Genomic DNA, 15,157 nt, shown 5'->3' on the forward strand with positions numbered 1-15,157 from the left:
CACCTATCTTTTGCTCAATTGTGTCATATCTGTCTCTATATGTCTAAGCACTTACTCCTACACCATTTGGAAGACCCATTTGCGACCAAGCTTTAACTTCCTGACTGATGTATTGAGGTGTTCCTTCAATATATCCACATAATTTTCCTTTCTCATGATGCCATCTATTTTGTGCACCAGCCCCTCCTGCAGCAAAGCACCCCCACAACATGATGCTGCCACCCCCGTGCTTCACGGTTGGGATGGTGTTCTCCGGCTTGCAAGACTCCCGCTTTTTCTCCAAACATAACGACGGTCATTATGGCCAAACAGTTCTATTTTTGTTTCATCAGACCAGAGGACATTTCTCCAAAAAGTGCGATCTTTGTCCCCATGTGTAGTTGCAAACCGTAGTTTGGCTTTTTTATGGCGGTTTTGGAGCAGTGGCTTCTTCCTTGCTGAGCGGCCTTTCAGGTTATGTCGATATAGGACTTGTTTTTACTGTGGATAAAGATACTTTTGTACCCGTTTCCTCCAGCATCTTCACAAGGTCCTTTGCTGTTGTTCTGGGATTGTTTTGCACTTTTCGCACCAAAGTACGTTCATCTCTAGGAGACAGAACGCTTCTCCTTCCTGAGCGGTATGACGGCTGCGTGGTCCCATGGTGTTTATACTTGCGTACTATTGTTTGTACAGATGAACGTGGTACCTTCAGGCTTTTGGAATTGCTCCCAAGGATGAACCAGACTCGTGGAGGTCTACAGTTTCTTTTCTGAGGTCTTGGCTGATTTCTTTTGATTTTCCCATGATGTCAAGCAAAGTGGCACTGAGCTTAAAGGTAGGCCTTGAAATACATCCACAGGTACACCTCCAATTGACACAAATTATGAGAAGCTTCTAAAGCCATGACATCTTTTTCTGGAATTTTTCAAGCTGTTTAAAGGCACAGTCAATTTAGTGTATGTAAACTTCTGACCCACTGGAATTGTGATACAGTGAATTATAATCTGTATCTAAAAATTTGTGGAAGAGATGAAAAACAAGTTTTAATGACTCCAACCTAAGTGTATGTAAACTTCCGACTTCAACTGTATCTCGTTGTCTTTTACTGTAGTGCTTGTCCACACAGTTATGTGGTGTAGTACATATCTTTATTCTCATCTCAATTGTAAACATATTTAAAATTGTTGATAAACCAAACATGTCAGTATGTAATATTAGTAGTTGTTGTTGTCTGAAAGGCACAACACAGACAATCCTGAGGAAGAGGGCTTTGGCGATCCGACTTTACCGGAGAATCTCCACAATGATCACGTGAGTACATAACATTAGACTATGTACTAGCTATCAGTATCAACGTTTTTTGAATCTCTTTTTTTGTGTGTGTGTCATGTATTAATTGTGTTTGTGTGTATGCGCCCAGCCCACAGCCACTATTATCCAAGACTTTCTGACCATGATGGCTGTGTGCCACACTGCTGTTCCTGAGAAGACTGAGGACACTATCGTCTATCAGGCCTCTTCCCCAGGTACACACGTCTACAATACCATGCTCTAGCTCTCAAATGCATTGGATTGCACCTCTTCTACTATATTACACCTCTTGTACTATATTGCACCTCTTGTACTATATTGCACCTCTTGTACTATATTGCACCTCTTGTACTATATTGCACCTCTTGTACTATATTGCACCTCTTGTACTATATTGCACCTCTTGTACTATATTGCACCTCTTGTACTATATTGCACCTCTTGTACTATATTGCACCTCTTGTACTATATTGCACCTCTTGTACTATATTGCACCTCTTGTACTATATTGCACCTCTTGTACTATATTGCACCTCTTGTACTATATTGCACCTCTTCTACTATATTGCACCTCTTCTACTATATTACACCTCTTCTACTATATTACACCTCTTCTACTATATTACACCTCTTTTACCTCCTCTACTATATTACATCTCTTTTACTATATTGTACCTCTTCTACTATATTACACCTCTTCTACTATATTACACCTCTTCTACTATATTGCACCTCTTCTACTATATTACACCTCTTCTACTATATTACATCTCTTCTACTATATTACACCTCTTCTACTATATTACACCTCTTTTACCTCCTCTACTATATTACATCTCTTTTACTATATTGTACCTCTTCTACTATATTACACCTCTTCTACTATATTGCACCTCTTCTACTATATTACACCTCTTCTACTATATTACACCTCTTCTACTATATTACATCTCTTCTACTATATTACACCTCTTCTACTATATTACACCTCTTTTACCTCCTCTACTATATTACATCTCTTTTACTATATTGTACCTCTTCTACTATATTACACATATTCTACTATATTACATCTATTCTACCTCCTCTACTATATTACTCCTCTTTTACTATATTACACCTCTTTTACTATATTACACCTCTTTTACTATATTACACCTCTTGTACTATATTACACCTCTTCTACTATATTACATCTCTTCTACTATATTACACCTCTTCTACTATATTACACCTCTTCTACTATATTACACCTCTTTTACCTCCTCTACTATATTACATCTCTTTTACTATATTGTACCTCTTCTACTATATTACACATATTCTACTATATTACATCTATTCTACCTCCTCTACTATATTACTCCTCTTTTACTATATTACACCTCTTCTACTATATTACACCTCTTCTACTATATTACACCTCTTCTACTATATTACACCTCTTCTACTATATTACACCTCTTCTACTATATTACACCTCTTCTACTATATTACATCTCTTCTACTATATTACACCTCTTCTACTATATTACACCTCTTCTACTATATTACACCTCTTCTAATATATTACACCTCTTCTACTATATTACACCTCTTCTACTATATTACACCTCTTCTACTATATTACATCTCTTCTACTATATTACACCTCTTCTACTATATTACACCTCTTCTACTATATTGCACCTCTTCTAATATATTGCACCTCTTCTAATATATTACACCTCTTCTACTATATTACATCTCCTACTATATTACACCTCTTCTACCTCCTCTACTATATTACATCTCTTCTACCTCCTCTACTATATTACATCTCTTCTACCTCCTCTACTATATTACACCTCTTCTACTATATTACACCTCTTCTACTATATTACATCTCTTCTACTATATTACACCTCTTCTACTATATTACACCTCTTCTACCTCCTCTACTATATTACATCTCTTCTACCTCCTCTATTATATTACATCTCTTCTACCCCCTCTACTATATTACATCTCTTCTACTATATTACACCTCTTCTACTATATTACACCTCTTCTACTATATTACATCTCTTCTACTATATTACATCTCTTCTACTATATTACACCTCTTCTACCTCCTCTACTATATTACACCTCTTCTACCTCCTCTACTATATTACATCTCTTCTACCTCCTCTACTATATTACATCTCTTTTACTATATTGTACCTCTTCTACTATATTACACATTCTACTATATTACATCTATTCTACCTCCTCTACTATATTACACCTCTTCTACCTCCTCTACTATATTACATCTCTTCTACCTCTTTTACTATATTACACCTCTTTTACTATATTGTACCTCTTCTACTATATTACACCTCTTCTAATATATTACACCTCTTCTACTATATTACATCTCTTCTACTATATTACACCTCTTCTACCTCCTCTACTATATTACACCTCTTCTACTATATTACACCTCTTCTACCTCCTCTACTATATTGTACCTCTTCTACTATATTGTACCTCTTCTACTATATTACACCTCTTCTACTATATTACACCTCTTCTACCTCCTCTACTATATTACACCTCTTACTATATTGCTCCTCTTTTACTATATTACACCTCTTCTAATATATTGCACCTCTTCTAATATATTACACCTCTTCTAATATATTACACCTCTTCTACTATATTACACCTCTTCTACTATATTACACCTCTTCTACTATATTACACCTCTTCTACTATATTACACCTCTTCTACTATATTACACCTCTTCTACTATATTACACCTCTTCTACTATATTACACCTCTTCTACTATATTACACCTCTTCTACCTCCTCTACTATATTACATCTCTTCTACCTCCTCTACTATATTACATCTCTTCTACTATATTACACCTCTTCTACCTCCTCTACTATATTACACCTCTTCTACTATATTACACCTCTTCTACCTCTTCTACTATATTGTACCTCTTCTACTATATTCTACCTCCTCTACTATATTACACCTCTTCTACTATATTACACCTCTTCTACCTCCTCTACTATATTGTACCTCTTCTACTATATTGTACCTCTTCTACTATATTACACCTCTTCTACTATATTACACCTCTTCTACCTCCTCTACTATATTACACCTCTTACTATATTGCTCCTCTTTTACTATATTACACCTCTTCTAATATATTGCACCTCTTCTAATATATTACACCTCTTCTAATATATTACACCTCTTCTACTATATTACACCTCTTCTACTATATTACACCTCTTCTACTATATTACACCTCTTCTACTATATTACACCTCTTCTACTATATTACACCTCTTCTACTATATTACACCTCTTCTACTATATTACACCTCTTCTACTATATTACACCTCTTCTACTATATTACACCTCTTCTACCTCCTCTACTATATTACATCTCTTCTACCTCCTCTACTATATTACATCTCTTCTACTATATTACACCTCTTCTACCTCCTCTACTATATTACACCTCTTCTACTATATTACACCTCTTCTACCTCCTCTACTATATTGTACCTCTTCTACTATATTGTACCTCTTCTACTATATTACACCTCTTCTACTATATTACACCTCTTCTACCTCCTCTACTATATTACACCTCTTACTATATTGCTCCTCTTTTACTATATTACACCTCTTCTAATATATTGCACCTCTTCTAATATATTACACCTCTTCTAATATATTACACCTCTTCTACTATATTACACCTCTTCTACTATATTACACCTCTTCTACTATATTACACCTCTTCTACTATATTACACCTCTTCTACTATATTACACCTCTTCTACCTCCTCTACTATATTACATCTTCTACCTCCTCTACTATATTACATCTCTTTTACTATATTACATCTATTCTACCTCCTCTACTATATTACTCCTCTTTTACTATATTACACCTCTTTTACTATATTACACCTCTTTTACTATATTGTACCTCTTCTACTATATTACACCTCTTCTACTATATTACACCTCTTCTACTATATTACACCTCTTCTACTATATTACACCTCTTCTACTATATTACACCTCTTCTACTATATTACACCTCTTCTACCTCCTCTACTATATTACACCTCTTCTACTACATTACACCTCTTCTACCTCCTCTACTATATTGTACCTCTTCTAATACATTACAGCTCTTCTACTATATTACACCTCTTCTACCTCCTCTACTATATTGTACCTCTTCTACTACATTACAGCTCTTCTACTATATTACACCTCTTCTACTATATTACACCTCTTCTACTATATTACACCTCTTCTACTATATTACACCTCTTCTACCTCCTCTACTATATTACACCTCTTCTACTACATTACACCTCTTCTACCTCCTCTACTATATTGTACCTCTTCTACTACATTACACCTCTTCTACTACATTACACCTCTTCTACTATATTACACCTCTTCTACTATATTACACCTCTTCTACTATATTACACCTCTTCTACTATATTACACCTCTTCTACCTCCTCTACTATATTACACCTCTTTTACTATATTGCTCCTCTTTTACTATATTGCACCTCTTCTAATATATTGCACCTCTTCTAATATATTACACCTCTTCTACTATATTACATCTCTTCTACTATATTACACCTCTTCTACCTCCTCTACTATATTACACCTCTTCTACCTCCTCTACTATATTACATCTCTTCTACCTCCTCTACTATATTACATCTCTTTTACTATATTGTACCTCTTCTACTATATTACACCTCTTCTACCTCCTCTACTATATTACACCTCTTCTACCTCCTCTACTATATTACACCTCTTCTACCTCCTCTACTATATTACATCTCTTCTACCTCCTCTACTATATTACATCTCTTTTACTATATTGTACCTCCTCTACTATATTACATCTCTTCTACTATATTACATCTCTTCTACCTCCTCTACTATATTACATCTCTTCTACTATATTACATCTCTTCTACCTCCTCTACTATATTGTACCTCTTCTACTACATTACAGCTCTTCTACTATATTACACCTCTTCTACTATATTACACCTCTTCTACTATATTACACCTCTTCTACTATATTACATCTCTTCTACTATATTACATCTCTTCTACTATATTACACCTCTTCTACCTCCTCTACTATATTACATCTCTTCTACCTCCTCTAATATATTACATCTCTTTTACTATATTGTACCTCTTCTACTATATTACACATATTCTACTATATTACATCTATTCTACCTCCTCTACTATATTACTCCTCTTTTACTATATTACACCTCTTTTACTATATTACACCTCTTCTACTATATTACACCTCTTCTACTATATTACACCTCTTCTACTATATTACACCTCTTCTACTATATTACACCTCTTCTACTATATTACACCTCTTCTACCTCCTCTACTATATTACACCTCTTCTACTATATTACACCTCTTCTACTATATTACATATCTTCTACTATATTACACCTCTTCTACTATATTACACCTCTTCTACTATATTACATATCTTCTACTATATTACACCTCTTCTACTATATTACACCTCTTCTACTATATTACATCTCTTCTACCTCCTCTACTATATTACACCTCTTCTACTATATTACACCTCTTCTACCTCTTCTACTATATTACACCTCTTCTACTATATTACACCTCTTCTACCTCCTCTACTATATTACACCTCTTACTATATTGCTCCTCTTTTACTATATTACACCTCTTCTAATATATTACACCTCTTCTACTATATTACATCTCTTCTACTATATTACACCTCTTCTACCTCCTCTACTATATTACACCTCTTCTACCTCCTCTACTATATTACATCTCTCCTACCTCCTCTACTATATTACATCTCTTCTACCTCCTCTACTATATTACATCTCTTCTACCTCCTCTACTATATTACACCTCTTCTAATATATTACACCTCTTCTACTATATTACATCTCTTCTACTATATTACACCTCTTCTACCTCCTCTACTATATTACATCTCTTCTACCTCCTCTAATATATTACATCTCTTTTACTATATTGTACCTCTTCTACTATATTACACATATTCTACTATATTACATCTATTCTACCTCCTCTACTATATTACACCTCTTCTACTATATTACACCTCTTCTACCTCCTCTACTATATTACACCTCTTCTACTATATTGTACCTCTTCTACTATATTACACCTCTTCTACTATATTACACCTCTTCTACCTCCTCTACTATATTACACCTCTTACTATATTGCTCCTCTTTTACTATATTACACCTCTTCTAATATTGCACCTCTTCTAATATATTGCACCTCTTCTAATATATTGCACCTCTTCTACTATATTACACCTCTTCTACTATATTACACCTCTTCTACTATATTACACCTCTTCTACTATATTACACCTCTTCTACCTCCTCTACTATATTACACCTCTTACTATATTGCTCCTCTTTTACTATATTACACATATTCTACTATATTACATCTATTCTACCTCCTCTACTATATTACTCCTCTTTTACTATATTACACCTCTTTTACTATATTACACCTCTTCTACTATATTACACCTCTTCTACTATATTACACCTCTTCTACTATATTACACCTCTTCTACTATATTACACCTCTTCTACTATATTACACCTCTTCTACTATATTACACCTCTTCTACCTCCTCTACTATATTACACCTCTTCTACTATATTACACCTCTTCTACCTCCTCTACTATATTACACCTCTTCTACTATATTGTACCTCTTCTACTATATTACACCTCTTCTACTATATTACACCTCTTCTACCTCCTCTACTATATTACACCTCTTACTATATTGCTCCTCTTTTACTATATTACACCTCTTCTAATATATTACACCTCTTCTACTATATTACATCTCTTCTACTATATTACACCTCTTCTACCTCCTCTACTATATTACATCTCTTCTACCTCCTCTAATATATTACATCTCTTTTACTATATTGTACCTCTTCTACTATATTACACATATTCTACTATATTACATCTATTCTACCTCCTCTACTATATTACACCTCTTCTACTATATTACACCTCTTCTACCTCCTCTACTATATTACACCTCTTCTACTATATTGTACCTCTTCTACTATATTACACCTCTTCTACTATATTACACCTCTTCTACCTCCTCTACTATATTACACCTCTTACTATATTGCTCCTCTTTTACTATATTACACCTCTTCTAATATTGCACCTCTTCTAATATATTGCACCTCTTCTAATATATTGCACCTCTTCTAATATATTGCACCTCTTCTACTATATTACACCTCTTCTACTATATTACACCTCTTCTACCTCCTCTACTATATTACACCTCTTACTATATTGCTCCTCTTTTACTATATTACACCTCTTCTAATATATTGCACCTCCTCTACTATATTGCTCCTCTTTTACTATATTACACCTCTTCTAATATATTGCACCTCCTCTACTATATTGCACCACTTCTACTATATTACAGCTCTTCTAATATATTACAGCTCTTCTACTATTGCCTTTATGACGTTGTACAGTCTAATCTTTGATTCTAGAATGATTCTACACCTTCACTCCTGAAATATGAATATCCCCAACAATCTCAAGTTCACTTATTACGACGTTCTTTCCCCTGTCTAGATGAAGGGGCCCTGGTGAGAGCAGCCAGCAGCCTGGGCTTTGTATTCTCTGGACGAACCCCAGACTCAGTCATCATACACGCTGTAAGTGGAACCAACTTATTATGCGATGCAGAATTAGAGTTAAACAATGTTTGTTTGAATCAGAGCCATATATTTACATTAATAGTTTGGATTTCTAGCTGCTATTTATGCTACATATTACTGTATAGGAACACATACCATTGTTTGTCTTTGTTACAGCTGGGAACAGAGCAAAGGTTTGAGTTGCTGAATGTCCTCGAATTTACAAGGTAGTTTTTTGTATGCATTTGATGAGTCTTATAGATGTGTCCTGTCTATTGTTGGACTGTATTTGTCTCTTGGTTCTCATTTGAAAACCCTGAACTTTACTCTTTCTTTAGTGATCGCAAAAGGATGTCGGTCATCATGCGCACACCGTCCGGGCGGATCCGACTTTACTGCAAAGGAGCGGTTAGTATGGACAACTAAGACTACACACATTTATATGTTTTATGTGTTCCTCAAAGGAAGATAATGCAACTCCAGAGTTTGCTTTTCACACATTCTCTAAAGGGCGATTGTACTTCCTGATTTGGCCTCATTTTGGATTTGGTTCATTAAGAAATGCTAGCCATGACTGAATTCAAACGTTAGTTGGTTTCGGGGTGTGGTTTGATGTGGGTGTCTCTTGTGTGTCTTCAGAGGTGGGAAGAGTTAGCCAAATCATTTCGCCAAATAACTTCAGCCAGCTGGTGTGCAACCGTGACAAAATTGGTTTCACTTTGGATAGCCCATTTCTGGGGATAGTTAGCGTCCATCAATAAATGACACATTGTAAATGGGACAATATTTTCATGTTCTTCATCTTTTAGTTTTCACATTAAATGCTTTCAATATTTGTATATGAATTTCTACAATTTCTAATCGGTTTGAGGTTAAGAGATTTGGAGCTATTGAACTTTTTCAAAACATTGTCTCATGTAATTTACTGATGGTCCCTAACTTGCTCCATAGGGATATGGAATGTCAAACTAAATTGACCATGGGCATTACATAGGAAGAAATGCTATCAAATGCTCGCAAATCTGTTTTGTACAAGACTGACTTTATGACCAAAAATATCCTATTTACACTTTGTAGTCAATTTTGACACTAGAATAAATGTTTCTGACTCATATTGATGACACATAGGGGAAGTTACTTTTTAGTGGCAGTCGCTCTTTAAAGCATTAACTGACATGCTTGTTGTTGGGTTGTTCCACCAATTAGGTGCCTTTTTGGGGGGAAAACTAAAACATTTTATTTCACCTAATTAAAAAATTCTGTCAACTTAATAAAACTTGTTTTCTCCCTTATCAAGACGTTAAATAAAAAAAAGTACTATATTAAGTGTCAAATAAAATAACAAGGTTGACAATAGCATCTTAAATCATCCATTAATCCCCTTTTGACAGGGGGAATGGAAGCTTGTTGTGTGCAACAGGGAGAGGCAATTGAATGCAAGCTTCACCAAAACATTTTAAATTGTTAAAACAGTCCTAGCCTGTTTATTTATGGGTAACAGCGTTGACGTGTTATGTTCGGCCCGCTCAGTTTTCCATCACAAAACACCAGAAAATTGCCAAAAAGAGTAGAACCAGCTCACCTGGTTTTACACCTATGATTTGACTTTTAATGTTCAATGTTTCTTTTGAAAAATGTATTTAAAAAAAAAAAAAAAAAAATGATAGATTCAGCATATTAAAACCAGAGTTCGGTTCACGTAACAGGGTTGAGCTTAAAATGAGTAGCAGGTTGTTGTTTTACATTTTAAAATGAATCACTAATAACAGGAAATAAATAATAATCTCCAGAAATGACTTTGTCAAAGCAACAAAATAACTATGGCTTTACAATGATGGTGAAAACATGGAGAAATGTTGGGCTTAAGTGGGTTAAAATCTTCCTTGAAAACACAGAGGATGCACAGAAGGACATGTCAAAATGCAGAATATTGATTCATATTAAAATCTGATTTATTGAATTTTCCATGTGGTCTATGTTAAAGGGCACTTCATTTCATATAACAGGCTTTTTAAAAATGTATTTGTGCACAATTTCTACTTAAAATATAATTTCATTCAAAGGGACGCAAAAGGCACTCATTTTGTGGAATGACCCTGTTATGTACTCAGATTTATAAAAAGGGAAGCCAGCTCTATAGCAACTTCGTCCCTTACCCTGGTTCTTTGAACACTTAGTCAACTACTGTCTGCTCCCCCTGCACTGTCAGTAAGACCTCACCACTTCAGCCTCCTGCACCATCGGAGATGCAACAATGGCAGGACTTGTGTACGTGGTCATTCTCTTGTCTGTGGCAGGTGTTCTGGGACAAAACGATGTGAGGAGTTTCTGTGCCTTGAAGGGGTCATCGGTGGATCTGCCCTGTCCTCTCAGCTAATCCCAGTTGGAGTTGAGTCACAGGAAAAAGTCTGGTGTAATCAATAGGTGAAGGGTGGACCTTTTTTTAATTTTTATTATTTTTAGATCTGAAACAGGATCGACGGTATGCAAGTCGTGTGGAGTTACCGTGGGACTAGAAAGGAGGACTGCACCCTGACCATCAGACCTGAGAAAAGGTGATAAACACAACGTATTACTTAAAACCTACAAGTCGGGTTGGAAAGATGGCTCAGGTGGAGTCGCCCTCTCTGTCACAGACCTGCAGGTGATAAGGTGGAATATACTGAACTGTAGCATCACCAGCACTCTGATTGGAAACCCCACCGACATCTGGTACTACAATGGACAACATGACTATATGAGAGCACTTCCCCTTTTACTTCATCTCCCGCTACCATTTGTGGACAAAATTTAAATCCAGCTACTCGTGTGCTGTAAAAGGCCATGGATATCTCCACTCTCCTGCAGTGTGTCTTTATGATCAAGACTTTTGGAGCGTCAGTTACACCAAGAGGAGTATCTGTGCCTTGAGGGGCTCATATGTGGCCAAATCCAGTATTTACACACATCCCAGTCATTACACAGAACAAGGTTCATGTTGGTTTTTAAAGAAGAATTCTGAAGATCTGAGGCCGTTTGGAATACCATGGGAACAATGGGAGTGACTCCATCCTGGCAATTTAAAGGCCTGAGAGAGAGTGACTCAGCTGAGGTACAGGTTCAGATTAGGAACGACACATTCACTTTCTGAGGAATATGCTGGCAGTCCTGGGGTTATCCTGACTGTCACAGACCTCCTGTTAGCGATGGATCCTACGTCTGTGTCCGAGGAGGAGAGAGTTGTCCTAAGATGCAGTATGAAATGTACTCTGGATCTCAACACAAACTTTATTTGGTATAAGAACAGACAGCCTGTACCAAAGAATGATGCCTACTCCATCAGCCTGTACCTAGACCCAGTAAGCGTTGAGGATACAGGCCGCTACTCCTGTGCTGTAAAGGGCCGTGAGGATCTCCACTCTCCTGAAGAGACTCAATGTCAGATACGGCCCAAAAAACACCTTTTGTGTCAATCAGTCCCTCTGGTGAAATAGTAGAGGGCAGTTCAGTGACTGAGCTGCAGCAGTGATGCCAACCCACCAGTGGACATTTTATACTTGTTGTATTTCAATAATACAACTTTGCGAAGTGTATTCGGACACAGTTATCGCATCACTAACGTCAGGTCTGAGGACAGTGGCCAATACCATTGTGATGCCAAGAATGAAAGAGGATTGATGAACTCCAAGCGCTGAGATGATCATTGTAGCATCTCTCCAGACTCCAGTGTTTTCCTGGGTTCCTGTGGTGGGGGCGGGGGTCTGTCCTGGATGCTGGAGCTCTTCTAGTCCTCATCTGCTGGATTCTGAAGAGGAAGGTCCACAGGAGGAGGTGATACCATAACAGTCACACATAGTGTTCACCCTAACCCCAACAATGACACGTACACAGCTCTGAACATAAGGGTCCAGGTCCCTTGAGTACGACACACTGGCAAGTGTGAGGGACTACGCCATTGACATGCACACATCTCCTCAGAGAGATGCTCAACCCCCAGTGTATAAGAACATGCAGAGGAGAGAATAACCACAGGACCCGGACTGAAGAGGATCACCACAGGACCCGGACTGAAGAGGATCACCACAGGACCCGGACTGAAGAGGATCACCACAGGACCCGGACTGAAGAGGATCACCACAGGACCCGGACTGAAGAGGATCCCCACAGGACCCGGACTGAAGAGGATCCCCACAGGACCCGGACTGAAGAGGATCCCCACAGGACCCGGACTGAAGAGGATCCCCACAGGACCCGGACTGAAGAGGATCCCCACAGGACCCGGACTGAAGAGGATCCCCACAGGACCCGGACTGAAGAGGATCCCCACAGGACCCGGACTGAAGAGGATCCCCACAGGACCCGGACTGAAGAGGATCCCCACAGAACATGGACTGAAGAGGATCACCACAGGACCCGGACTGAAGAGGATCACCACAGGACCCGGACTGAAGAGGATCACCACAGGACCCGGACTGAAGGGCCTTGGCACAGAGAGTCACTGCAACAAGCCAAAGCTAGTCCTAACATTTATCTACCCCTGCTATCGTAACGACCTATCTGGAAGTTTTATTTTATTTGTTATTGAATATTGAATTTTAATTATCTTCTCTTGAAATTCTCATTATCTATGTTGATGAATGCAGTATATTGGATTATGTAGCCTACATATTTATGTCTATAGTAGTTTATGTTCTAACGTTGGGATTTGCTATTTCCGCATTTTTTTATTACAACCTACTTTTCTCAGCTGCTAAAAGTGGTTTATATTAGTAAAAGCCTTTTAATGTTTTTTGCTTCTGGAACAAATTGCTCTTGATATACACTCAGAGGCCAGTTTATTAGGTACACCACCACGTTCACAAATGATTCGCTCCTACAGACAGTGAGTTACGTGGCCGTGGCTTGCTATAGAAAGCAGGCAGACAGGCATTGAGACATTCAGTTACTGTTCGATTGAACGTTAGAATGGGCAAAACGAGTGACCTAAGCGACATTGAGTGTGGTATGATCGTCGCTGTCAGGCACACCGGTTCCAGAATCTCAGAAACGGACGGCCTCCTGGGCTTTTCACACACAACAGTGTCTAGGGTTTACCGGGATTGGACAAACAAAAGACATCCAGTCAGCGGCAGTCCTGTGGGTGAAAACAGCTCGTTGATGAGAGGTTGAAGGAGAATGGCAAGAGTCATGGAAGCTAACAGGCGTCCCACAAACGGGCAAATAACGGCACAGTACAACAGTGGTGTGCAGAACGACATCTCGAAACGCACAACTCGTCGGATGGGCTATTGCAGCAGACGACCACACCGGGTTCCACTCATATCAGCTAAAAACAAGGCTCGAGTGGGCACGCGATCACACTCACTGGACAATTGAGGAGTTGAAAAACATTGCCTGGTCTGATGAATCTCGGTTCCTGTTGTCATGCTGATGGCAGAGTCGGGATTAAGCGTCAGCAACATGAGTCCATGGCTCCATCCTGCCTGGTGTCAACGGTACAGGCTGGTGGGGGTGGTGTAATGGTTTGGGTCCCTTGATACCAATTGAGCAACGTTTGAACTCCACATCGTATCTGAACATAGAATCCATGCCCTGAAGAATTCAGGTTGTTCTGGAGACAAAGGGGTGTCTGACCCGGTACATAATAAACTGGTCACTGAGTGTAAATTATATATTTTGTTGCTTTCAGATACAATGCATTTGAAGAAAGAAAAAAAATCTTTGCCATATTGTTCTTTCTCATGATAGTTTTCTTATTCTATTACAAACTATTAATGAGGACCTTTTGGAAAAATTCAGTGTAAATTAAATGCATGTTGTAAATTAGCTCAAAGTTAAATGTTTCGAAATATACAAAAAAAGAAAACGAGTTTGCAGCAGTACAATGTCCATTTGTGGTAAAAAACAGTTATGATATCTTGCACATTCAAATAATTAGCCACGTTTGTTGCAACAATCTGGGTGTGTTTTCTGACAGGACTCTGTCATCTACGAGAGACTGGCGGACAGCTCCAAGTACAAAGACATCACTCTCAACCACCTGGAACAGTTTGCCACAGAGGGTGAGCTAGAGT

The 15,157-nt window shown here is 37.7% G+C and overlaps 1 protein-coding gene across 4 annotated transcripts in view; it reads left to right on the forward strand.

The window, feature by feature from the left end:
* The window catches only part of LOC120060147 (probable phospholipid-transporting ATPase IA), a 42,135-nt gene that overhangs the window by 10,616 nt on the left and 16,362 nt on the right, over nt 1-15,157 (forward strand). For all 4 annotated transcript variants that reach the window (XR_005478193.1, XM_039009253.1, XM_039009251.1 and 1 more), the window contains 6 exons: nt 1,221-1,293; nt 1,403-1,508; nt 9,040-9,122; nt 9,282-9,331; nt 9,443-9,512; nt 15,061-15,145. Coding sequence is in view for 3 of the 4 variants with exons in the window: in XM_039009253.1 (XP_038865181.1) it covers nt 1,221-1,293; nt 1,403-1,508; nt 9,040-9,122; nt 9,282-9,331; nt 9,443-9,512; nt 15,061-15,145 (467 nt within the window). In the remaining variant the exon portion in view is untranslated. The remainder of the gene's footprint in view (nt 1-1,220; nt 1,294-1,402; nt 1,509-9,039; nt 9,123-9,281; nt 9,332-9,442; nt 9,513-15,060; nt 15,146-15,157) is intronic.

The sequence above is a fragment of the Salvelinus namaycush genome, chromosome 15 (genome assembly GCF_016432855.1).
Source record: "Salvelinus namaycush isolate Seneca chromosome 15, SaNama_1.0, whole genome shotgun sequence".
Lineage (NCBI taxonomy): Eukaryota > Metazoa > Chordata > Actinopteri > Salmoniformes > Salmonidae > Salvelinus > Salvelinus namaycush.